At 35.8% G+C, this 26,095-nt stretch overlaps 1 protein-coding gene across 2 annotated transcripts in view; it reads left to right on the forward strand.

Moving 5' to 3' along the window:
- Positions 1–26,095, forward strand: part of LOC306810341 (uncharacterized protein) — a 217,606-nt gene that overhangs the window by 87,077 nt on the left and 104,434 nt on the right. For both annotated transcript variants that reach the window (XR_013776436.1, XM_079322823.1), the window contains one exon: positions 464–522. Coding sequence is in view for 1 of the 2 variants with exons in the window: in XM_079322823.1 (XP_079178949.1) it covers positions 464–522 (59 nt within the window). In the remaining variant the exon portion in view is untranslated. The remainder of the gene's footprint in view (positions 1–463; positions 523–26,095) is intronic.

Genomic DNA, 26,095 nt, shown 5'->3' on the forward strand with positions numbered 1-26,095 from the left:
GAAAAAAAAATATTTTCAGGTGCTGAAATTAAATCTAAGAAATTGTGTTGGTTATTTTATAAAAGTAATAAAATTGTGAATTTATTGACATGCAAAACTCAGCACACAACTAAATGTGCATCCAGCAAGAATACAGTGCCCTCACTTTGATGTGCTGAAAGATTATGGGGCCTGCAAAGCAGAAGATGTTGCACCACATTACTTAGTTGTTTCAGCTCCTGGAGTATGGCAATTCCTTTAAATTTGTTAGTATGTTAAAGTTCATTAAGTCTCATTAAAAAAAAAAAAAAAAAAAAAAAAAAAAAAAAAAAAGCTTGCTCTTTTTTATCTTTATATTATGTAGTTATGGGACATAACACCATGTCTATTTGAAAGATGCTTCCTTTTGAAATATCAGGTGAAACTCAGCTAGTTTGCAGCAGGAGTCCTGTATCCCTGTTCTCATGTGTCTCTTCCATTCCAGGTGTACAGCTGCCATTCCTTCTCACAGCAGGGCTGTGTTTGCTGCTCCACAGGCTGCAGGTAAGCCCTGAGACCATCCCCAGAGTTTGTGTCCCATGGCCAGACCCTGAGGGCAGTGCAGCTGCTCTCCATCCTGGTTTTCCCAGGACAGTGAGAGTTTGCTCCCTCTGCATTTCAGATTTCCTGAGCAGCTCACACATGGTGCTTCTCCTCACAGCACAGGGCTGGGTTTAAATCAGAATGGGCCATTGGACCAAATAGTTTTAACTCTCAAATTTTCACATTTTGTGCTATTACTCCCTTGCATTTCTTCTTTGAAGTGGTAAATTATTTTTATTTAATCCACTATTTATCTTTATAGCAAAAGTGGTTATTTCATGAAACAAAGTATCAAAACTTGTGCCTTTTACCTGATTTAAAATTGACCAGCTTCAGCTTTGAGCCATTTTTCCATTGTTTTCTGCTGACATTTATAGGTGGTTATTTGTGTTCCTATAATGACTGCTACATATTTGTTCAAGTCAGCAAAACACATCTGAGATCTCTTAAGACTTCTACTGTAACACCTGTTTTCAGTATTTGTGATTCTTCCTTCACCTCTATTTCTCCCATATCCTTTTCAAAATACACAGAATTCTCTAAATGTAACTGTGGGATTATTACTGATCCTGCAGTGGGAGGAAAAAGCAGTTGTCTGTCACTTCTACTTTGTCCCTTTGAACATCACAGGGTTGTGCTAAACTTTCTATGCTGGCACTTTATGTTAAATGATGAATGCCTGTGTTTACTCTGTGTTTACTCTGTCCCCTTCAGCAATGACTCATTCAGTTTCCCCTTTCAAGCCAAGGATGGATTCTGAATTCATGGTTATTCACAAAGGTTTGCATTCGCCCCTTCAAATCATTGTGGAGAGGTTCATACTAAACATTACTTGATACCTTTACTTTTCCTCTTCCTTCCTTTTTATAGTGGATTCTGCTCATCCTTCCAGGTGATGTAGATATGTGATCTCAGAAGGATGTCAAGCCATAATGAAAAGTTTATTAACAGATCTTTTGAACTAAAATATATGTTGAGAACATCTTCAGTTCAAACATCACTGATTTGGGATATTGCTTATTCAGTACACATCCATGTAAATGGGATTTGCATTTTGGTATTAAAAGTGAAATATTCTGGAATATTGCCCATGAGTGTGAAAGACAAGTACAATTGGCTGCTTAGTATTTAATTAGTAGAATGTAGTCATATCACTTTTTGCATTATTTTTATGGTCTTTTCTTTCTATTATTGTACTTTAGTACGTCTTGAGAAAATTTTGCTCTATTTTCTGCTGAAAAAAAGAAAAAAACATGGGAAGAAAAAACAGGGATCTGAATCCCTGCTTGTGGGATGGTGGAAGCCAGCTGTCCAAACAGACTGAATATTTGGTCACAAGTTTATTGGAAAATGGGTGTGTTTTATTAATAAGAATGTGCACTTTTGATATTATCTTTGTAGTCAGAAGAGAGCTGAATATAAACCCAGTTAAACAGTCAGAATACTAATATTAGAAGAATGGGAGGGAAGTTCTCTGTAATGTAGGACTTTTTCTTCTGGAAAATTAGAAGTTAAAGAAATAAAAAGGGAACAATAGTCTTTTGGTTAGAATAAATGGATGAGTTGCTCCTAGATCTGGATATCCTACAGACTAGTCCCCATCCAATAAATTATATTATTTGTATGATGCCTGGACCGTGTTGACAAAAACTTTCCTCGTTTTGCCAACAGAAGAAATTTTCAGCCCCCATATTAAAGACAATTTAGCTGGTGTGTAAAATAGTATGTACTGGCTGCAATATTTTTGGTGTAGATTTTACCCTGGGCTTTTATAAGTTAATAAATCTGAACACTGAATACATTTGTCAGAAAATTATGCAAAAAGTATTTATCATTTCCCCTTCTTATTTGGAGTTCTTTAGTCTTTTTATTCACTAGCATATATTGTAAATGTTGATTATGTATTGAAAGTTAGCCAGATATTTCTTTTTGGGAATTATTCTTGGAACAAGACAACAATGAGAAATAATACCTGTACTTCTCCAATTTAACAAAATTACAGCATACTGAAAAAAGAAAAAAAGGAACTATGTGTGTTTAAAAAAAACAAACCTTTCAGGATACACTGATCAAAGTTGAGTTTAGCTATTAGTAGAACACTTTGCCATTAAATAAGAGGAAACTGGAATAACTCCGCTGTATGTGTTCAAGAAATCAACATTTCTTCTTAAGGAAAATCCCAAATAGAATGTATGCCATTGTTTGCTGTGCATGTGGTGACCAGTCCGGGTTATATTAAGTTGAAATTACTGCCATCTGGTGGGGAAAAGAATGTTGTATCCCAAAAGTTGGAAGCAATTCTGTCAGGATTACATCCTCTGCACCTGAGTGTATGGTGTGTGTGTGTGTGTATAAACAGAGATAAAGATATATTTATATACAATATTAGCGTTTGGTTGCTAATTCTGAAAGGAATTTCAAGTATTCTGTGATACAGAACAACCTCCTGAGTTGGAAATTAGTCAAGGGTAGAGAAATGTAGCAAAGAAAATAAGGAAAACTTCATAGGTAGAAAAGATAGATATGCAATATGTGTGGTGTTGTCCTGCCAGTGTGCCCACACTCCTGGACTAGCTTAGCACTGATGATCACATACAAGCCCTGTTCCCAGAATATTTCTTCACAGCTGGAGGTTTTGCACTTTTTGCAGTGTTTCATGTGGCACTTCCTGTCATCATTTCATAGAATCATTGAATGGCCTGGATTGGAAGGGAACATTTAGTTCCAACCCCCTGCCATGGGCAGGGACACCATTCACTATCCCAGGCTGCTCAGAGCCCCATCCAGTATGTCCTTGAACACTCCCAGGGATGGGCATCAGCTTCTCTGGGAAACCTGTGCCAGGGCCTCACCATCCTCACAGTAAAGAAATTCTTCCTAATCTCTGATCTAAACCTAGTCTCTGTTAGTTTGGAGCCATTCCCCCTTGTCCTGTAACTCCAGGCACTTGTAAATAGTCTCTCTCCATCTTTGCTGTTGGCTCCCTTCAAGTACTAAAAGGAGACATTTAGATCACCCCAAAACCTTTTCTTTTCCAGGCTGAACACTCCCAGTTCTCTCAGCCTTTCCTCACAGGAGAGGTGCTCCATTCGGTCAATTAACTTGGTGGCCTCCTCTGGACTCTCTTAGAGATGACCACTAATTATTGCTGCTAATAAAAATAAAAGCATCTGTGCTAATTCTGCCTCCATTCTTTGCTTAGACTTTCTCTTTGCTAGACTTTCTCTTAGACAAACTCTTTGTGAGTTTGGTCCTCCTAGAGTCTTGACATATACCTGTGTTAACTGTTTATTGAAGGATCAGCCCAATAGGAATAGAATTGTATCAACAAAACATCAGGAGAGTCTGTGGGGCATGTTATGCATATCAAATTAATGAGGTTTTCCTGAGCTAAAACTCTTACCTCCTATGTAAGTGAATGATACGTGAAATGGTAATAGAAGTGAGATTCAGTTGTGGCTGACAGTGTCTATCTGCAGTAATAAACTGCTCAGTAACCATATGGGAATAATAATTGGTGTCCAGAATTTGTTGTTATTTTATCATTATCGTGTCTTGAAGACTCCAAACAAGATTATATCTGCTTTATGTACAACATTAAATAGGTTTTGTTGTATTCTATGTTTTCTCCTAGCTGAGAACAATATAAGTGATCCCTTGCTCTTAACATGAAGAATAAATTGCCCTTTTCTCTATTAGGTTTGCATCAAAAGTGTATTTTTAACCATGATATTCAAAGAGGGAAGTAAAAGTAAGGGGGATCCAGTAGTCCCATAGTGGGTGTATAGTGGTGCAGTCAAACCCCAGGGGCTGAGTAACCTTAGATTCCTCTTTAAAGGGATAACTGAATGTTGCCACCCTCTGCTCATCTCTTATAATTCTTGTATATTTGGTTTAAAATTATTTTTCACTTGGTTGATCTTTTCTGCCTGTTTCAATTTTTTTTTTTTTATTTTTGTCTTTTTCTGCACTCTCCAGAAGCCAGAATCCTGCCCAGATAACATCTGCCAAAAGGAAAACCATTGACCTTGTAATCCTGTCATTCTGCTTTTAAGGCTACATTGCATGTGCAGGTGTCTGATTTCTTCAGAAGTTTTAGAGGAAGTACTTTTTCATGAATTTGCAATGTAATTGCCTAATGATTTTTCAAGGAGACAGACACTTTTCAGGTTGCAAGGCTCTTCCTGGGATGGTTTAACAGTAAGAGTGCTGGGTGAACACAGAATAAGTCAATAATAATAAGTCAGTAATAATAAGAATAATAAGAATAAGCTTGGAACTCAAGCCCACATCTTGAACCATCCAGTGTAAGGAACTCTCTGGCTCAGTCTAGTTTATGCAAGGCATAAAACTGAACAGCCTTCAGAAGAAAAATGATCCCTGGTTCTCTCTTCCAGCTTTCAACTCAACATAAAGTTTACTTTGAGTTGTATGAAAAGGGCACCTAAGTTGATAAGCTCTTCATTACAAAACTAGCTAATTTTTATTTTCACAGCTGCTGGTAAAATGACAAGTGGAGAAGTGTTCTTTGAAATCCTGGTCACATTGAGATGCAAGCTTTCTGGAGTATCTTGTTCTTCTTATCTTCTGGTGTCCTTTTTTTTTCTTTTTTTTCTTTTATTTTTCTAATTTCATTTTCCTCTCTCTATCCCCTTTTACCCCCTGCCCTAGAATAGCTTCACATATTTATTTATAATAACCAGGAATTAATAATCAATTTGATAGCTAGATGGTAACTGCACCCTGTGCTTAGGATAGCTAGACTGTAAGAGAAGATTTTGTAGGAAAAGATGAAGTAATGAGAGACTAATGTAGGAGGATGTATCATCTGAACCAAAAATGAACATCTTCTAGAGTGTCTGTTAGGGTGGGATAGAGTTTAAGGTTATAAAATATGAATTATAAAGTCAGCATTTGGAATTAATTGAAGTATCTCAAATTTCACTTCTTTAAAACAAAACTAATTATAGATATGTCCTTACTCAATGAGAAGTTGATACAGAAATGAGTGAGTCCAACTCTTCAAATTCATTATAGAGGAAATCAACACAGTGTTCACAGCTGCCTTTGAAAATCTACAGGGAAGTGGATGCACCTTTACAGGAACACTGATTGATAGGTGTGATATTTGTATTTGGTAATTGCATCTCCATTCTTGGAAGTGTTCAGGACATGCCTAGATAAGCTGCTGAGAAACCTGTTCTCAGACCTGCTTCAGATGACTCTCAGATCTTCATTAATGACATGGACAAAGGGGTTGAGTGCACCCTCAGCAAGTTTTGCAGATGACACAAAACTGAGGGGTGTAAGTGACACACCTGAAGGACAGAGACATCTAGAGGGACCTGGACAAGCTCCAGAAGTGGCCCATGGGAATCTCATGGGGTTTAACAGACCAAGTCCAAGGTGCTGCACCTGTGTCAGGGCAGCCCCAGCAGCAATCCAGGCTGGGGATGAGCAGAGCCAGAGCAGCCCTGGGGAAGGAGTTGGGGGTGCTGTGGGTGAGGGGCTGGACATGCCCTGGCCGTGTGCTGGGCTGAGCCAGAGCCCCGTGGGCAGCAGGGCAGGGAGGGGATTCTGCCCCTCTGCCCCTCTGCTGAGACCCCACCTGCAGGGCTGCATCCAGCTCTGGGCTCAGCACAGCAAGGACAGGGACCTGCTGGAGCCAGCCCAGAGGAGGCACCGAGGGGAGCAGAGGGATGGAGCAGCTCTGCTGGGAGGAAAGGCTGGGAGAGCTGGGATTGCTCAGCCTGGAACAGAGAAGGGGCTGGGGTGAGCTAATTGTGGCCTTTCTGTACCTGAAGGGAACCCACAGGAAAGATGGAGAGAGACCTGGGGTGACAGGATAAGTGGGAATGGCTTCAAACTGACAGAGAGTAGGTTTAGATCAGAGATTAGGAAGAATTTCTTTCCTATGAGTGAAGTGAGGCCCTGAAACACGTTTGCTAGGAATGTTGTGGGTGCTCCACCACTGGAAGTGTCCAAGGCCAGGTTGGATGGAATTTTGTGCAGCCTTGTGTAGTGCAAGGTGTCCCCGCCTATGACAGGGGTGTTGGAACGAGGTGATTTTTCAGGTCCCTTCCAATCCAGCCCATTCTATGATAGAACTTCAATATGCCTTCCAATCTCATTTATTCTCTGATTCCATGATATGAAAGCCAGCCTTCTAAAGACAAGATTTTCCTGAAGAATAAAGATTTCATTATGAGATCATACTTTTTATCTTGAGGGTGATGAGCAGTTGAAGCTACTTTTTAAATATTACCTTAATTTTGAGGTAGAAAATCACTGTAATGAACACAGTTTGTACACACTGGAACTTTCCAGATTCTTTATAAAGCTTTTCTCCTCAGCCTTTCTAAGGACCATTTGTGGTGGTGGGAGACATTTGCCTTTGGAAATTCAAGTACAAGGCAAAATTCTTTTACATAGCTTTGTCTGTGACACAAACATAGAAGTATCTATATGTGCTCGCCAAAATAATAAAAGAGAATAAACCTTACCAAAGCATGATATTTTATACTTAGTTTTCCTCTTAGGGAAAGAGGAACCAGCTGTGACAGACACTGCTTCTAGTTCATAATAGACTACTGAGGGTACTTTGATGACCTGGTGCTAAAGGCAGTGAGAAGACTATATATCTAATAGAACACTACATATTTTTAATGGGGGTTTTTTTGTGTTTTTAAAGCAAATGAATTTAAATATCTTAGAGCTTTCAGACGACCAGTGCTTTATTTGAAAATTCTGTGTGCTAGCAATCTGAAGATCAGTAAAATGCAAACAATAGTTTCTGAAAGCCTTATATCATCATCTCTGGTTTAGAGGGAACACCCTCTCTCTGGGGTAGAAAAGTAATTTAATGTAGGACACGAAGCAATTTTGGCTGGTCTTGGACGAATATCCCAAGTAAAACAAACTTTTCTGTATTTAATGCTGTTCTTATTCCTGTAATATTCAGGGAACATCAAATCTAAAATTGTTCCGATTAGTTGAATTCAAGAAACACTTTAAATTGACATCTTGTTTTCAACAGAGAGGGTTAGGTTAAGTTCTGGGAAAAATAAGTTTCAATAACATGTCACCATAATGATATTTCTTTCCCTAGTGTGCTGTCCTTTCATTTAGAGAGGGGTGTGCAATACATCTGACTTTAATTTTACCCGATTTTTAGTCTTGCATGTTGATCTAGAATGATCTTTATCCTTCAAAGTAGTATTTTATTAATGTACTACTTTAAAATTGCTGAGCAGAAGATGTGGGATTGATATCTTTTATGCAGTTTAAGTTTTTATTTTGGATGTCTTTCCCTGCACTCAGAATCACAGAATATTCCAAGCTGAGAGGGATCCACAAGGAGAACCAGTTCTGACTCTTAAGTGAGTGGTCCATTCCTTTCCTTATTTCCAGAGTACCTAAGGGAGGTACTTGTAATGTCCAGTGCACACCTGGGAACTCTCATGACTCAAGCAAAAGAAAATAGAGGGAATGTGTTTTGAATGCACAGAAATAGGTGCTCTGAAAAACATCAGCTCATGAGAGGTTTGTTCAAGGTGCCCAAAATAAAGTAACTTTGGTAATTTTCTGCCAGGTGAAATGCAGTTTGCTGGTGCTTTCCCACACAATGGTCATGTGTACAGGTGGGATGCATTATTCTGTCTAAAGTAAAGGTTTGTGGAGTGCTTGGGTAAGACAGTATTTGCAAAAAAAAACAACTTTCAGAAATTAATAATTGCATGTGAAAATTCAAGTAATTTGAAAAGTGTCTTTAGTAAATAAGTAATAAGACAAAAAAAGATGTGCTGAAAAGGTATTTAGACAATTACAACCATTGTTCATAGGCCCTGAGCAATGCCTGTTTAGATTGTAAATTATGTAATGTCCTGGAAAGACTGTTTTGCAATAAGAATATAAACCAGGAGTTACCATTCAGGATTTCTTCTTTGTTTGTTTTTAAAATGTATTTTCATAGTAAAATATGTATATGTATTATATTTGAAATATATATTAATGTATCCATACATCAATAGCAAAACCTTGTATTTTGAAACCGTTTTGAGGTTAGAAAGTAGAGCAGCAGAAAATAGCCTATAAATAGGCACATCTTAAAATTAACATTTATTATATTTTAAATTTCTTTAATATATTGAATGCTTCAATGCATAATTTTTCTTCTCATTAATATTATATTGGTGCTCAGACTTGGATATAAAATCTAAATTTTCTATTCGGGGTTCCTTTGGAATCTTGGGTTCTCATCAACTTTGCTATAAGGCTTCATTTTGGCATCTTCTTAGAAATGATAGTTGAATATGATATCAAATGAAAATTTGGGAGAAAACAAGCTGTTCCAACTTTGCAAAGCCAAAATGAAGACTGACTCAGGAAGTAAGTCATGGAGAAAAATGAGGAACCCTTAAAAGAGTAGGACATTAGGAGAAAAATTGAAACATTTTAGAACCAAAGTTAGGTGCTTTCCTTCCTTCAATTCACAAGAAGGTCATAGTGCAGAAAAAAATGAGAAAATTTGATTGTTTATCTGATTTTGCTGAGCAGTTGTTTTTGTTTTTTGTTTTTTTTTTTTTTTATGGAAGACTACTGAATATAAAGCTTTGAAAAGACACAGATCTAAATGTAATCTAAACAATAATTAAGTGTAGGTGGAAGAGCCCACACAGCTGGCCATGGGCTAGTATTATAAGCAGTCTGAGCACCCAGTTGGCACAGATGTTCTCTCAATTTCTGTAGTTATAGTAAATAAAAATGTTAAGAAATCATGACATTTTGCTGAGAGGATCTCTGGTGGGAGACTGAGAAAGTGATAGCAGGCCAAAAATAGGTAAAGGTGTTTTTACAGCTATAACTCCCTAGGATGATGGGAAGCATGTGAAGTAATAGAGAAAAAACTCAGTTGGGTTTGAGCATAAAGGTTTGTCAAAGCCAGAAAAGGATGACATGACATAATTGACATATAAAATTTTGGAACATTTTTCTGAGTATATAGATGGAAAAGGCCATACCTACAACTGATTACAGAGTATCCTACCTATAAAAATATAGAAGGAAATTCATTAGTCCTGTCAGAGAAGGCCAGCTGTTAAAGGTTTCAGAAAAACTGAAGAGGATTTTATGGAAGGGACTTCAGTGAGACCAAGTTTTAAATTTTTGTTTTAGTGATGCACAGCTTGAGTCAATGGCCAGATGTTCATAGAGAGATAACTGAAAAGTAGTGTGTTTAATTTGGATAGAGGAATGCTCCTTCTAAAAGATTAAATATAATGGGGGATGGCATGAGAGTGTGAGTTGCAAGCTGGCTGTCTCCATGCATACTTTACAGACTTGAGGTGTTGCATATGTTTGCTTTTTCACTGATGTGAGTGACATCCAGTTCACTTTTTGATTGATCTTCTTGGAAGCCAAGTGGAGTTTGAGTGACATCTAATAAAAATGAATTAATCAATACTTGTTTTATAAGCTAAAAAATATTTACACAGACTAAAAAAATTCCCCTTCTTAGTGTTAAGAAGACCAGACAAGAGTTTTCTAGAGGAAAGCCGTTTCCTTGAAGAGCAAAAAATAAGTTCTGAATAAGGATTAATGAGAAAACCTGTGAAGCAGTTTGGTTTTAAACCTGGTGGCATTGACTTTGCAATCAACTTAATTCTGAGCTGTTGGGAAATGGCACAGACAGTGAGATGTGGGTCAGGACCTGGTAGCAGTTTGAAGGGAATACAGAGCAGGTAAGCAGCCAGCTGATTTACCAGCAATTCTGTGTTTTCGTGTAGATAGTCAGTGATAGCCAGAATGGGGAAAATGTCTGGTGCTGACATTTATTCATCCTTTCAAATGGAGTACAGACTGGGTTTGGGATTTTGTTGATTTTTTTTCTTGTGTTCCAGAAGACGTTAGTGTAAATGTTACAGAAGAGTTGCTTGTCTATTTTCAGCAAAGCTAATTTTCCAGATCTGAGCTCTGTTGGCTTCAGTTATTGGATGTGAATACCAGATAACCACAAAAAGCACAAGAATTCAGCATTTTATAAGAAATCAGTTCGAATTCATTTAACTGCATTTGGTTTCATTTAACTATATTTGAAAACTTTAAAGCTGAGGCTAATAGACCAGTACCAAACTTTGAGTCTTGTTCATTTATATTAAACATGCATAAACTATATAGAAACAATTGGGTTCACTTCTTTTTTTTTTTTCCTTTTCCCCTTCCTCTCTCTCCCCTCTATCCAATATGGCAAAACATCCAATCCTGGCAAGAATAAGAAGATTACTTTGTTTCTCATTATTTCTTGGCTATCCAAATTTACTCTCAGCATCCAAGCAAGTTATTCCTCTGTGGCAAAGCAAAAACAGTCTCAGCTGCTTCATTGATGTTTTTGTGTTCCTTACATTTAAGCAGATTTTCAGTATAGCTCCATAGAAATAACTGGATTTAATTTCTGTATTCTTGTGTGATTGTTCAGAAGGTAATTGAAGTGCTTTTATAGCCTCTGTTTCATTTACAGAGGTTTGTTGGAAGCAGTGGGCAGTACCAGTACTCCATAATTTTCTGGAGGTTTGCTCTCTAAGGAAAGCAGTATAAAGACCATGCTAAAGAGACAAAACAGAAAAATCAATATGAGGTGTCACTTGTATGTAAAACATTTTCATTGCATTGCTGTGCTGAGCTGAGATGTACATTTGAGTGGGGTCACTTGCATCCTAGAAACATTGGGATTGGTTTCTGCAGGACTCAGCCAGCTGCAGTCACCTCCAGTAAGAAAGGAAAGGACTCTTGGCTGTTCTGCTTGTGGGCCTTGAGGACATAAATTCAGAGACTGACTGAGTGGCAGATGTATTCTGGATCACTGCATTTTATGAATATTGTATTGTTCCAATTTTAGTTGTCATCTGTTCCCTATCCTTTGTCTCCTCTGTGTTTTCATAGATGACAAACATTGTCCAGAGGGACTTTGGAAACATATCTCAGCTTTGAACTTTGTGTTGAGTACAAGATGGTCATCTGAAGCTGTGTGTGCTAAAGCTTTGAGGATACAGTATTTAAAAAGCATGGATAGGAACAGTGCTGAAGAGGCAGAACTAAAATAGAAAATAGTATACTTCACTCAAGCATAGTGAAAACTTGAAGCAGCAATAATGACAATCATAGAGGAAGCTGCTGTTTAAAATGAGCATCAGCCTGCAGGAGAACTGCATGAGACTAGGAGCAAAGAATCTTTCACTTTTTTCTAGGGGAAAAAGGTAGAATGGCAGAAATTCTTCTTCTGATGGAAACAAGTGAGAGACCATTGACTACTGATACAAATGTTTAAAGCCTTCTCAGAGTGTCCTGGAAATTTACTCTGTGCTTTCTCTTCAAGACTTTCAGTAGAGGCTGAGGGTTACCTATTTTGCATTACTTAAGCTATTTATGAATTTTTTCCACCTCTATTTATATTAACTAATAGGACAGGATTACTAGACCTATTTTATTGACTTATAGAGAGGCTGAGAAAGCAAGAAACAACAAAAAGACACCAAAGCTGAGATCTTCAAAGTACACAAACTCCCCAGGAAAGATTTTGGTACCTTGCTGGTTTGTGTATCCATGGCCCAGGGGTCAGTCAGCTGGCAAAGTGGTCTGGACTGGAATGAGAGGCTCAATCTACATTTGCCATCTCAAGGCTGGTGTCATAACCAGTAAGAAGTCTTTTTAAGTTTTTGTTATTTTGATCATATATTCTTCCTATAAAATTAGTTTCAAAGTGTTGTAGCTGGTGTGACATAATAGTTGCCATTTGAATTGCTATTTGTTTTCCAGATGGATTTCACTAGAATATACGTGTTATAAATTTTTGCCAAATGAATTAATTCAAGATTATGTCCAAATATAGAGAAAAAATTCCAAATGGAGAGAATCTATTTTCCAAAACAGATATAATTTTTTTCATCTTCTTTATAGTTTCCACCTCAAATTAATTATTTGTTTCTTAAAAGACTATGTAACATTATTCATGATGAAACAGGTGGAACTACCTGACCTTTTATTAAAAATTGTATAAGGACAGCTTTTTTATGGTTTGGAGGAATAAAGACCAACTTTGCCACAACTTTATTTTCTGTACAAAGCACAATGTTAAACTCTGAATACCTGAACACCCAAATCCACTTTAAACTTAGATGAACCTCTTTAAAATGACAATGTTGTAGTGTTTTAATTTTCCTAGGGCGATTTTTCCTGAAGTGTGATCATTATGGATAATTATGAAATTTGTTATTTTTTAAACAAATAGCTTGTTGCATAAAATGGTGATTAAAATATATTCTGTAGTATAGGTGAATTGTAAGGATGAGTGGCATAACATACCTAATGGCTATTTAGTGGCATTTTCTAAGAGATGTAACCACCTGAAAATGAATGGTAGGATTCTGGTTTCCTTTGTTCATAAGTTTGTTTCCTAGAGCAAGATGGCAAAATTACTGCAGTTGTATAAATGCTGTACTAGATTCCAATTAGTCTGTCTTTAATGAGGAGAAAAGGAGGGATTGAAGAAGTGATGAGACTTGCTGTTGCAGCAAGCACTGTTAACTTCTGAGACTTTTATCTAACACTTTTATTTTTATTCTCCAGCCTAAAACCTTCATAGCCATCTCTAGTCTGTGATATTTCAAGCATCTGAATTGCAAACCTTCATGAAAACATTATAGTGAAGAGCCAAAACCAGGTGCAATTAACTCAGATGCATGCTTTAAACTCAAATGTACATTTCTGAAACCATTCAGCACAGACATGTGCATCCTTTGCCATGGAGCATCTCTAATAGAATAACACATTATGCAGTGTCTGTATGCCTGCCCTGCACAGAGGATGAGTTTTGCTTTCAGATGAATGCATTTGGCTTGTGTAATGTAAAGAAATGTCTTCTCAAGACAAATATGCCATTGCTTGCCTTTTGAACAATGCTCATGGAAGGCCTAAAAGGGTACAGAGAACACTTTCCCAGCACAAACAAAATTATTGTTGTGGAATTTTTTTTGGCTTATAAAATCCAACAGGCTGTTTGGTTCTATACTGGGATTTTGAACCTGCCAACTCTGGCAGCTCCACATAACCATGAAACTGTTGCTTGGTGGTGTCACAGCAAACCTCTCTGCTTAAGTTGCTTTAACCTTGTCCTCCAGATGAGATTCAAAAAAATGCTTCAGAGGTGTATCTGTCAGCAATTAATGTGAAAGTCATATCATCTGTGCTCCTATAAAACAAGTTACATATGGTTTTTGTTATGAGTGAAACGTAGGTAAGATTTTAAAATATGAATATAAGGAACAAAAGAAGAAAAGAATTTCAGGCTCTTTTGTGTAGACATTTGTGAGGTTTTGGTTGTCAATATAGCATAAAAAGTATTGCTAAGGTATATAAAACACTATAAAAATTATAGTTATTTATATGGAATTCAAATATTTTTATGATAATTGCTCTAATTTTTTTTGTTCTGAGTCATGTACGTTCCATCATTTCATAGGAAGGGCTTCATTAAAATACTTACATGTGGTGTTGAGTGGGTGAAGGAGGAACTTTTAATGTTTTACAAAATTTCCCTTTTTACCTTTATCTTTAAAAGATGCTGTAAAAAGGAGTTGTGTTATACAAAACCATAATATTCTAGGCAGCTCTCTACAGATTTCAAATAAATATCTACTTTTTAAATGTCTTTTCCAGCATCCCAAAGTGTGATTTACTTTCAGCTCATTTAAAAGAAATAAGCATGCTAATTCTAAATCAGTAGTGTTTTTAGCTTTTCTCATTTTGTAATTGCCATATTATTTTCCATAATTTTATTTCTTCTAGATTATTTTATTTAACTTTTGGTCAGTATCCTCATCAGCACTGTTTAATATCTCTTGAGACCAAGTCCTTAGACCTACTTTACAATAAACACAGGGAAAAGTGCTTATCAGCCAAAAGTTGTTTCTTGGTTGGTTTGTGGCCTTTTTTTTTTCCAATTTTAAACTGACCAGACTCTTCCCACATGGGTGTGCCTCTATATCCCTTCCAAATTAAACACACAGATATAAAACCAGCAAGCAAACAATAGCAATAGCATCTTATTCATTCCATCTTGCTTTTCTTCATGAGGATCCTTAAGCATGGCCTTCAAATATTCCAGAAGAGAGAAATGCACTTAGACACATCCTGCTTTCTTATTTGACCTGTATTAATTAGTTTTAATTGTAATCATTTAACAGTAGAACACTGTTTCCTATCCTTCCTTGAAGTTGTGATCTTAGGAGGGAGCTTGATTAGAAACGTATTTTCCCCCATTAATTTCTTTCCTTAATTCTGAGGGAAAAAATGTAAACTGTGATTCAACCTGCTTTTAGAACTTTTGATGAATAAACATATGTGATTATGTAGGTTTTCCCAAACTGGTCCTTTAAACCCCTTCCTCACCCATGCATAGACTACATTGCCTATCTTATAATTATACTATTAAATAAAATTAATTTTCTCTTAATAATGATAGGAATTAAAATAAGACCTATTCCAAACCCTATATAGTAGACCACATAATATAGCTTTTTATGGACAAGTATCATCCATGAAATTGTCAATTAACTTCAGGAGTATTAGTTTAATCTAGCTGTGAATTCTCATTGCAGCTAACATCAAAGACATGAAATTAGTTGTAGTATTTCTACATGTGTGTATTTGTCTTTAGGCATAAATGTATGGCAACTGAAGGGTTCCAAGGCTTGAATTTCTGTTTTGGGAGCTTTTTTCTCCTCAAATATGGTATGATCTGATCCTGTAATATTGAAGTGAAATCCAGAAATCTTAGAAAATGTTGATAAACAGTTAACACAACATGAAAGATTTACTTCCCTGCCATGGCCACAATGATTTCCCAGGCTGGTATACAAGTAGAATTTTGGAAGACTCTTGGACAAGTTAGTTAAGAATAAAACCATTCAAGATGTGGAATAATCAGAAATATTATGCTAAACCTCTCAAATTATCTAGCCATGGTAGGCTGGAAGGAGAAGGTGCCTGGGCATCTCAGGATTGCAACTTTTAACAGAAAGCGTTGGGAGCTGCTGAACCAGATTGGTGTTTTTAATGAAAGGGAATACAGTTAATCTGTGTATACTTTCATTGACAAGGTTCTGCACTTAGGAGTACAGCACAGATGGTATAAGCAATGAATACTTATGTCTGACTGTAATTGATCCTATCAACAATGACATACCTTTAACTGGGTTGTATCACTTTACGTCACATATGGTTAATTAACTAAGAAGGGCCCAAATACACTAAGGAGATTTTTGTGTTTATACTTAGGAAAACAGTCTAGACAGGTGTTAATGTAAATGAAGTTAGTACTTGTCAAAGGTGAAATTCTCCATATGTAGCCCTGTTTCAGTCTCCAAATAAATATAATTTGGCTATGTCTGCATAGCAAGTAGTGAGTAGCAATAGGACCTGAACTGCAGAGTGGAACAGTTGGTGCTGAGGACTTTGATTCTTGATTTTGATTTTTGATTGTAGGGATTGGTGGGAGAATGGAGGTTCCTTCTGGCTCTGTTCTGATCCTTCTGGCTGGAGGTCGTGGCTGGGGGTCATTTGGCTAAGGAATTCACTTGTTTGTTCCCTGTATTTAGTACCTTACGTGTATCTTGGGTAGCTACATTTTTTTCATGTGTAAAACCAAGCTTACCCTTAATTTCCAACATCCTTCAACCTCAATAAGAAGAGCTTTGCTTCCTGAAATAGCCCCTCCCTTCATGCTTCCTGAATCCCCACCACAGACATGAATTGTCTTTCCCTATGTATAGATGCCTGCCCCATGATGTACATCATGTAGTAGTTTGTTATTTTTTGGCATATTTGGATTGGACCTTAGTTGGGTAGTCAGTTCTTGTAGAAATACTGTTGGAAAAATTACATGTCCTAAATTCTTTCCATTTATGAACTATATTTTCCACTTCCAAGCACACCTTCCTTTTGCTTTGTCCCATATGGAAGATGATATGACAAAACAGAGCTTGTGTTCCTGTTTTGGTCCTGGAGGTCTCCATAGGTAAAAATTCTTTATGGCAAAATTCTATAATCTCTGTGTTCACCTTATTTCTGCTCTACATTTGAAATGTTTTGCAGCAGTTTTACCTGCAAGTCACTGAATGTGTAGTTCAATTTACACATTAGAATCCACTGGCCTCATCTGGATGTCCCAGAAGAAAATCTCAACCATTTTCTAGATGCACCTACAGTAAATGTTTTTGGTGATTAAATGACTGCTAAACTACATAAGTATTGGCTGTTTGTTCCTCCAAAACAATTATTCCCATAAAGACTCCTTTCTTTATTAAAAAAATTAAAAAAAAAAAAAAAAAAGGAAGAAGAAATTAATCAAACCCTTCTAGACTTTACACATACTGTTCTAGAAAGAATAATGTTTCATGCCACCTGGTCCTTTTTAATATCAAGGTAAGTTTTTGTTCTACTTTCTTCTACTGGATATACTTTTTGATTTTGCTTTTCTCTAGTAGGTTCTCCTTCCTTTCAGAGCAAATTCCTGTTTCTGTCTCTCTTTATCCTTAGCCCAATTATATGTTCTGAAGGAGATCTCTGCTTCACCTCATGTGTTTTTCACAAACTTTTCCCACTTGAAAACATTGCAGCTGCTTGAAAACCTCAATTTTTCACTGGAACACATACTTTGTGGTTGTCATGCCTAAACTTTCCCATCCATCCCAGGTGGCTGTGTAATTACCACATTTTGATTAGCATTATCAGTTTTGGAAACAGAAACATTGATGTCATTCTTAAGCTGACATTAGCTGTGATAACTATTAGCCTATTGCCAACATTTGACTGATCCAATATTTCTTTGAACATTGTCAATGTTATAGATTGATATGAAAAACTTGTGCTAAAAATTATTTTACTAACACCTCAAATTTAGCTGTCTGTTTATTTATAAAGTGAAAACATACATAGTTTCTTTGGTTAGAATTGCATTCAGTTTTTAAATATATAATATTGCATATAATATTATTATGAAATAGGACACATGAGATTATTGTGGAACATGATATCTTGTGTATGCCAAAGAACATTGAAGAGTTACTGAATAAAAGGTCCAAACTCCTTCTACCCTTTAAGAAACTGAGATTAAGTAATTATAATACTTAGTCCTGGCATAGAAAGAGTTTTTTCCCAAGAGAATATAATTTAACATGTTGAAAAATACTTGGATGTATATTTCTCTTTTAACTTCAAGACCAGCTTAAACATCACAGAACACTGACACAGAATTACAGAATTTAAAAATAAAAGAAGTAAGCCCTAAAAAGGGAACAAGCTCCTAAAGGCATATTTTCATTCCTGCTTATTGCAGACTGTTTTAGATTTAGCTCTTTTATTTCCATTTGTGTTTTTATGCTTAAAATTAAAGCAAAACCTCTATTTTTCTTCTTCTCTGTAAAAATAGCTGGCATTTTGTCAAGGATTGCTGTAGTGTTGCTTGTACATAGTAAAGAATAGCAAGCATAGCAACCTAAAAAAATGGACAGAAGTAAATTAATTCCAGATTTAATGGGATGTTTTGATATACAGTCTGGAAAGAAAATGTTTCGGGGTGACCTAATTGTGGCCTTCCAGTACCTGAAGGGAGCTCACAAGAAAGATGGAGAGAGACTGTTTAGAGGCACATGAAGTGACAGGGCAAGGGGAAATGGCTTCAAACTGTAGGAGTTCTATGGCGTTGTTATTTTTCAGATATTTTTCAGACAGCTTCTAATAATTACTTAATTGGTCTGCTTACATACTATAAAATATACACTAAAGTATCTTGGTAAATCAGTTTAAATTGAAAGGTTTGGGAAGCCTCTTGGTTGTGCCTGAGGTCTAAGTATTTCAAAACAACAACAAGAAGTCCTGTGTTCTATAAAACACTTCTCTGTGTTGTGCCACTGTGGAGTCAATCCTTCTGTGCCTTGTTCCCATTGAAGCAATGTCTCCACTGTAAGTTTCCAAATGACTTTAGGGATAATATCAGCCAGAACCCTCAGCACAGTGTAACACTAATTCTCAAAGAAAGGTTCATGTATGCTCATAAGAGGCTGGCAATGGGATGAGAGGGGAAAATTATTGTGAAATATTTTTGCTTCCACGGGAAGTACTTTTTTTCTCTACTTAAATATGACCACTTAATTGACAGATTCTTGTGAGTTATGGTCTATGATACAAAAAGTAGGTTTGTAGATAGAGCAACAGACACCTGGGACAAATTCCATATTTATATTAGAAGATTATTCTATAATCTTCAAAATATGAAATATTTTGTTGTTCATGAGTAGCAAAATCACTCTCCATGTGTATATTATCAGATGGCACAAAGAAATTATGAGAATGCTATCAAATCTGAAACCAAGCATTATCAACCATGCAGCAAGATTTTCTCTGAAGTGCTCATGAAGATGAAAAGGGGGCAATTCAATGCAAAAGTACAGTCAGAAATAGGGCAGCAACATCTGAGTTGCAAGGTAAGTCTGTGGAGGTCATTAACAAGTAGAAGAAAAACACCAAGCATTTAAGCATTTATTATGATTTATTTGGTGTAATACAATACTTGTGTTCCTTGGACTCAAATGAGAAAGGATGAAAATCTGGGAATAACATCTATTTTAGAAAAAAAAGTAAAATCAAGTATTCTGGCTAATCTTAAATACTATTCCATATATCTGTTAAAGATATTGTTGAGCTGATATTTACAAAATCCTGGATTTTGCTTTGTCATATTTTCTTGATTTTTTCCATTCTGTTCCAGTAAAAATATAAATATTTTCCCAATATTGTGTGTGTTGATAAGTAAATAACTGATAGCAAAATAAAGAAGTCTTTTATATATTCTCAAGGACTTGCATGTGCAGTTTTCTTTTATATATCTGTATGAAAACATCTTCCACCTAATTATTAAGGGATTCACACTGTTTGAAGGGAGAAGAATATTTAAAGAACCAAAAAAGAAAAGAAATAAGTAAATAGAAACAATATTAAGAAGAAATACCTACAGGGCATTTAACATTTGTAGTTATTGCTCGTCAATTCTGTCTAGAAAAGAAAGAAACTGATTGCATGTGGAAATCTAAACAATTTGGTTAAATATGAAATATTAACTGTTTAGCAGGTCAAGGAAAGGGCAATATAAAGTTTCACAGATAACTAACATTTGCAAAAATCTTATCTGTATCCCATCAAAAAATATTTGTAAGACTATTTCATTGTCAATTTAAAACCAAAACCAGAACAAAACAAAAAACCCCACAAAAACAAACAAAAAACTCAAACCAAAAATCTCAAACCCCAATATTCTAAAATTTCCCAACACATAAAATGCTGACAAGATTTTCTCCGAAGTTCAACAAGAAATTTCATAATTTTTTGGAAATAACATTTTTAAAGTTGCCATCTTTACTCAGGTTCCACCTCCACAGGCTTCTTCACCATTCCAGCTTCTGTCCACCTTGAGTCATTGCTTACATTTTCTGCTTTTTTGCTGCAAAAATCAGCACCTCTTGTTCTGCCAGTGGCTTCTACCCTCTGCTCAATTCCCTTCCATTAACAAAAATGTTACTTTTGTGCAGCAAGAACCTACAACCTCCTCTCTGAAATGGCATGGAACCGCCATTTATTGCAAAGTTTGGCAATTATTTGTGCTTTTAATTCCAAAGTGATCAGTTTTCAAGCTTTGTGATTCACATAAAAATTAATGAGTAAACTGAAGAGCCAAACAAAGGAAGCCTTTTTTATTTTTCTCATTTTCACCACTAAAATTTAAAATTACTTTGTTTTATTTGTCTTGATTATATTCTATGACTTAGTGATCACCATCAGCTCTGGAGCCTGCTTGACTATGGTCTACAGAATGATATTCCATAGTTTCCATGACAATTTTCTCTGTGTATCTACCACCATGCTGAAAGAGTAAATATGACGAGTAATAGACTATCACACCATGTTTATAAAATTTAGTCAGGAATGCATCAATCCTGGTAATGCCCCTTTTATGTATTTTCCAAAGGGTGAAATAAAAAATTTTGGCCCACAGCAACCAAAAGGGAGCTCTATAAAAATGAATACCAAAGTAGATGGTCCTTAATAAATGAGCAAACCCCTCTGCTGCCTCACTAGTTTGAGGAGTAGCAGGTTCCATTAAAAAAAATTGCTCATAAATCATATACAGTTGACTAAATCACTAAAGTTGCAGCCTCAGGACTTTTTTTTATGCATGAAGAGAAGTAATTTCAGCTATTATGTTCATATTTCAGTCATATGTGATTCATATTCTTTAGGTTTACCTGAAATAACATTTTGCAGACTACAGTAATCTTTTGTCCTCTTTTTTGTAATATGAAAATAATGACTAATATATTGCAGGACTCAGTACAGGAAGGAGCATAGTAATGCTACATTTGGAAATAAAATTTGCAGTTGCTACTCTTCCTCCCTTCCTTTATATTCACCCTCCCAGTCCCAGTTATGGTAAACTGTTTATTGTTAGGTATAAAATAAAACAGTGTTTATAGCTTAAATATAAATTTAAGTGAAATACAGCATCAAGAAAAATTTAGGAAGTTACACTTGAATGCATTAAGTCCCCCATAAAACCTAAAAAATATCTTTTCAAGATACTAATGGAAGAATGGTCCCAGAACTATTTGCTATTTTTTTTGCTGTCATCTTATGTTGAATTCTGTTTGCTAGAACTATCAGAGAACTACTTTCTTTCTTTCTTTTTTTTTTTTTTTCCAATCTGTATTCATTTAGTGCAGAATGTTTCTTGTGGAGGAAGGGCAGGAAATACTTTTTAATTTCTTTTTTCAAAATTTTCTTGAAATTTCTAGGACATTAATTTTAGAATGCAAGTACAATTGAACCATTGAGAATATTCCATATGGCTCACAAAAGTAATGAGAAATGTAGCATTAGTTTTAGATATAAAACATTACATCGGCTTAATATTCTGCACTTGATGGACTTTCAGCTCCTATTGTAAACTATACTTGCAGAGGTTTAAGAACTTCACTGAAAATTTTGCTTGGGTGAAAAGTATTCTTAGCTCTAGTGCTCAGAATGAAGTTACCCACATTTTGAAAAATTTTGTGGGTGTGAATTCTCTATTAGCTCAGGATAAGTATCACTCCGTATATTGAATAATCATTAAAGGCAATAGAAATTCCAGTCATAAACCAAGAGAATCACAATATTTAATATTAACCAGTTGCCTAACTTTTCAAAGACTGGAATAAGAGAGTTGTCTTTCCTTCACTAGATACATGTTTGGAACTTCAAATAAATGTTTTCTAGCAGACCAAGGGTAGAATACGTACCCCACAGAGCTGTCCTGGCAGTATTGCAATGTTATTGACCAATGCTTTCAATATGCAGAGCTGTCTGGATGTTGATTCCTGTTGGGAATTATCTGTTGGTTTTTTTTCAAACCAGAGTGAAAATGCCTGAAGTTGGGTGTGGTCACATTTGGAAGTCCCGGGAGGTACAGGCAGATCCTCACTGATTGTTCTCTTTCAGCACAAGGATCTAGTCCTTGCCATTGCCCAGCTGAAATAGTCTGGGGCTGCTCTCCAGGCTTAAGTGCAAACTGATGATAAGTCAGGAGTGGAATAGAAATCTTTGAACTTTACCTATATCCTTCCATGAGCTGCTTTCCCTCTTCTATCAAGCTCACTTGGCCATGTCTGTTGACCAAAGAATGTGGATTATTTTAATGGCAGGAAATGTAAAGTACTCTCACAGTTAACATGCTTCAAAATTAATACTAATGCCATATATTTTTATTAAATTTTATTTATTAAATTTAAAAAGTGTCCATGAACTCTTTCTTAGTGATTCCTCATGGAATTATTTGATTGTTTCTTCCCAAAGAAATTAACCCCATGTTATACTAGAATGAATATCATGTAGAATGAAAGTAATAACAGGTATTAAACATTAACAGGTATTAAAATTTTAAACACTAGATATTAAAGAGAGATTTTAAAGGAATAATCTTTATAGCAGCATTTCTGAAGTTTAAAATTCATTATTGTTATGGATTTACTTATTGATTTAGTTGCTGACCTTAAAAATATTATCCAAAAGAGTTCTTTTGGGAAGCTAATATTCTGAAGTAATCAAGGTGTCATTTGGGTTGGCTTCTTACTGCTATTGAAGGGATTTCTTCAAAGTTTTAACTTCACAGGCAAGTAGTTTTATACATGACGCTGCCATCAAGTGGCTATTGAGTAGAATCTGTTACCCATCTCAAATTGTTTTTCTTCTTTTTAATTAACAGCTTGTTCTGAAAGAAGGGAGTATTCTCTACTTTGAAAGGGAAAAAGTTATGTTTGCTGCTCTGTAGACCAGTGCTGTAGAGGTAGATGCTCAAAGATGCTTTGAAATAATGGAATTCCAGTGATATCAGATTTTGTTGACATTGATTTTTCCATCAGCTTCAACAGACATTAGGAATCCCTCTGGTCACCTTGTGAATTATTCTCTTTTTTAATTTCCAGGCACCTTAATATACAGTTAAATCTTCTCTTTTAGGGTCTCATTTTAATCCATTCCATCAAAACTCCAAAATATAGATGTAGTCTATAGACTTGGTCAAGGACTTTAAGGTGCTGGGTTGAAATGGCAAGAATTAACATAGACCCTAAATGTCAAGATTTACCCTAAATGTCAAGAAATTTACCCTTGAATCAAGATGATGATGAGTGAATAAAACCATATCTTTATACAGTCCAACAATAGCTTCCCATAAAGTAGAAAAAAGCTTTAGATGATCTGGTTTCTTGTGGGGGGACAGCAACCCAGCCCCAAATAACCATTTGCAGTTCATCACAACCCAAATATTGGCGTTCACCAAATACCCCCAGTTCACTTCCTGTGGTGTGGGGCTGTTAACCAATTTAAGGCAAGTAATGATAAACATCCCCATTCTCCTGAAGATCATTTGCCTTCTTTCACTCTCTAGAAATAATAATAGAAAATCATGTGTACATTTGCATTTGTATTTACTGTGTTTGAATTAAAGCTGCAAACAGCTCTGATTCACTAATAACTGATGAAAGTGTCTCATTATTGAGCTACAAAACCTCCAACAATTAATGGAAATTGCAAATCACCTTGAAAATTGCAGGCTGTTTAGTGCTATGTTGAGTGTTGAGTGAGAAAACTGCATAAATAGCTTTGTTGCCTAACTCTTTCTTTTGTAAAAATAGTTTTCTTCTTACATTTTTTAAAAATTGTGTCTTAGTAATTAAGGCATGGCTAAGCAACATTTTGTTGTTGTTGTGTTTTGTTTACTGCAAATGAACATTTAACATTATATTAGTGTTAAATATTACTATGTATGGTTTTTTTTCCTTCATATAATATTTAGGATCATGGATTCTCTGCCTCTGATGCTAAACAAATATTTTGGTGAATTTTCTCTTATGCCCCAAATTACAGTAGAGGATTTTTCATGTTCTAATTATTTTTTTGTACATAACGAATTTTAAAATCCATACACCCATGATGCTTTCCTACAAAATTAAAGCTTATTTAGAAGAAAGTGAAAAGGAAAAAAGTCATGTCGTATATTTCTTTGTTGACTCTTTTTTTGATTTTTATTCTGTCTGCCTAACACCAAATCTAAACTGGTACATGCTCCTTGTTAGGAGAAAATAATATATGGGAGGTGATCTCCAGCTGGCATAAAATTTGCTAGTCTCATAGTCATGGAAATGCACTTCAACAGAATATCAGTTGCATTTCTCTAAAAGATAGACTATTTCTGTAAAGTTCTAGATTCTCTTATATCCCCCTGCTCCACCCCCTGCCCCCCATTACACATTGCAGCTGTATCCCTGAAATAAACCTATTTGATTTAAAGGAACATAATTCAGTTTAACATAGATTCAGGATAAAAAATCAGCAGTTTGCAATTTCATCTGTTTTGCCAATATATGAGTCATCATTAAACTTGTGATGAGTAATTTGTCATAGTTTTTTGTTAACAATAGAGATTTAAAAAATATTGTAAGGCACAGGAGACAATCTTTGTGTATGTAAAACTTCATATGACATTTGTGCTAGTGTAGAGTAACTATGGAGGTACAGAATTGGCACTTAAAACTTTTATTTTACTATATTTGAAGTCACTTGAATTACTGGAATACGAAAAGCGTTGTGTTCTGAAGCACCCTCTAGTTAGTGCTTAGAGAAATCCCAAAATTTAACAGAATCTTTGAACCTCCAGGAACACAACTGCTGCTATAAGCTGGCAGGTGTCTTTTACTAGAAAAGCTTTTATGTGACTTTCCAAATTGGTTCATTCCTAGGGCTGAATGACCCATGAGATGTCCATCATTAGCTCTGTCCAACAATAGAACTTGAAGTAGCAAAGAATTGAAGTTTCTGTTTTTCCTGCCTCATTGTTGCAGGGTTGATGAGTGAGGGAAAAAAAAAGTCCCTTTCATTTTCTCTTCCTCTCTTTCTTGCTCCCAAACCACCACCTTCTGTTTTTTCCTTTTGTACTTTCTTGGTATGATTAGCAATGTATCCACAATTCTTGCTCATCATTTTCATTTAACTCCACCACTCCAATTTTGGTCCCTTTGGCCACTATCTTTACATTTGATAGCAGCTTGCTAGACTTTTGCACCAAATGATGAAAGATGAAGTATTACTGCATTTTAGCTTCTTCATGTCCAGTCTAGGGACTCAATTTCTAGCCCCCAAAAGCTGTGAAAATATTAATGTTCTTTTGTTTGAAGCCCATAAAAGATTTTTGCTTTGTTCTGTTTCTACATCCTTCTCTGTTCTCTCCACTCCTTAGTCAGATAAGCAGTGGATTCTTGAAGCTTTTGAAACACCATTTAACTGAAGAAAATTAGTCAGCTTACTGTTCAGGTCTTTGCATGCACTTGTCACACTTTTGAAGCAGGTTTTGTTAAATATGCTGAGGAGCCAAATATGTAGGAGCCAAATGCACCTGGAGGAACCATCATTTCTAGCATCAATTTGAATGCAGGTGAATTCCAGCTGAGCAGACTGCTATCTTTCTTTTCTTCTTACTGTGTTTTTGTTTTTGTTTTTGTTTTGGTTGATTGGTTTTTTTTGTTTTTTTGTTTATTTGGGTTTTTTTTTTGGGGGGGTGGTTTTTTTGTTTTGTTTTGAGAATGCAATGTTTGAGAAAGATTTGGCATGTGTAGAAGTTTGTGAAACCCATTCTCCAAATACTGGCTCCTTAAATATTGTGATGTCAGAGGGATTGTTACCTACCGAGAGATTCCACATCATGAATGTACACAGAGTTATAAACAAAAACTCTACATTTGATTGTTCAAGAGACATAATTACTCAGGAGACTCGAGTAAGAAGCATGTGTTCCCCATCAGGATTTGCACACAGCTTTCTAGTACTGATGGAAACTATGTGTTGAGCAGATGGGACAGACCATGCTCTCGGCTTGAAAGAGGTTTTGCAAGGCCTT

The sequence above is a fragment of the Erithacus rubecula genome (genome assembly GCF_903797595.1).
Source record: "Erithacus rubecula genome assembly, chromosome: 1".
Taxonomy (NCBI): Eukaryota; Metazoa; Chordata; class Aves; order Passeriformes; family Muscicapidae; genus Erithacus; species Erithacus rubecula.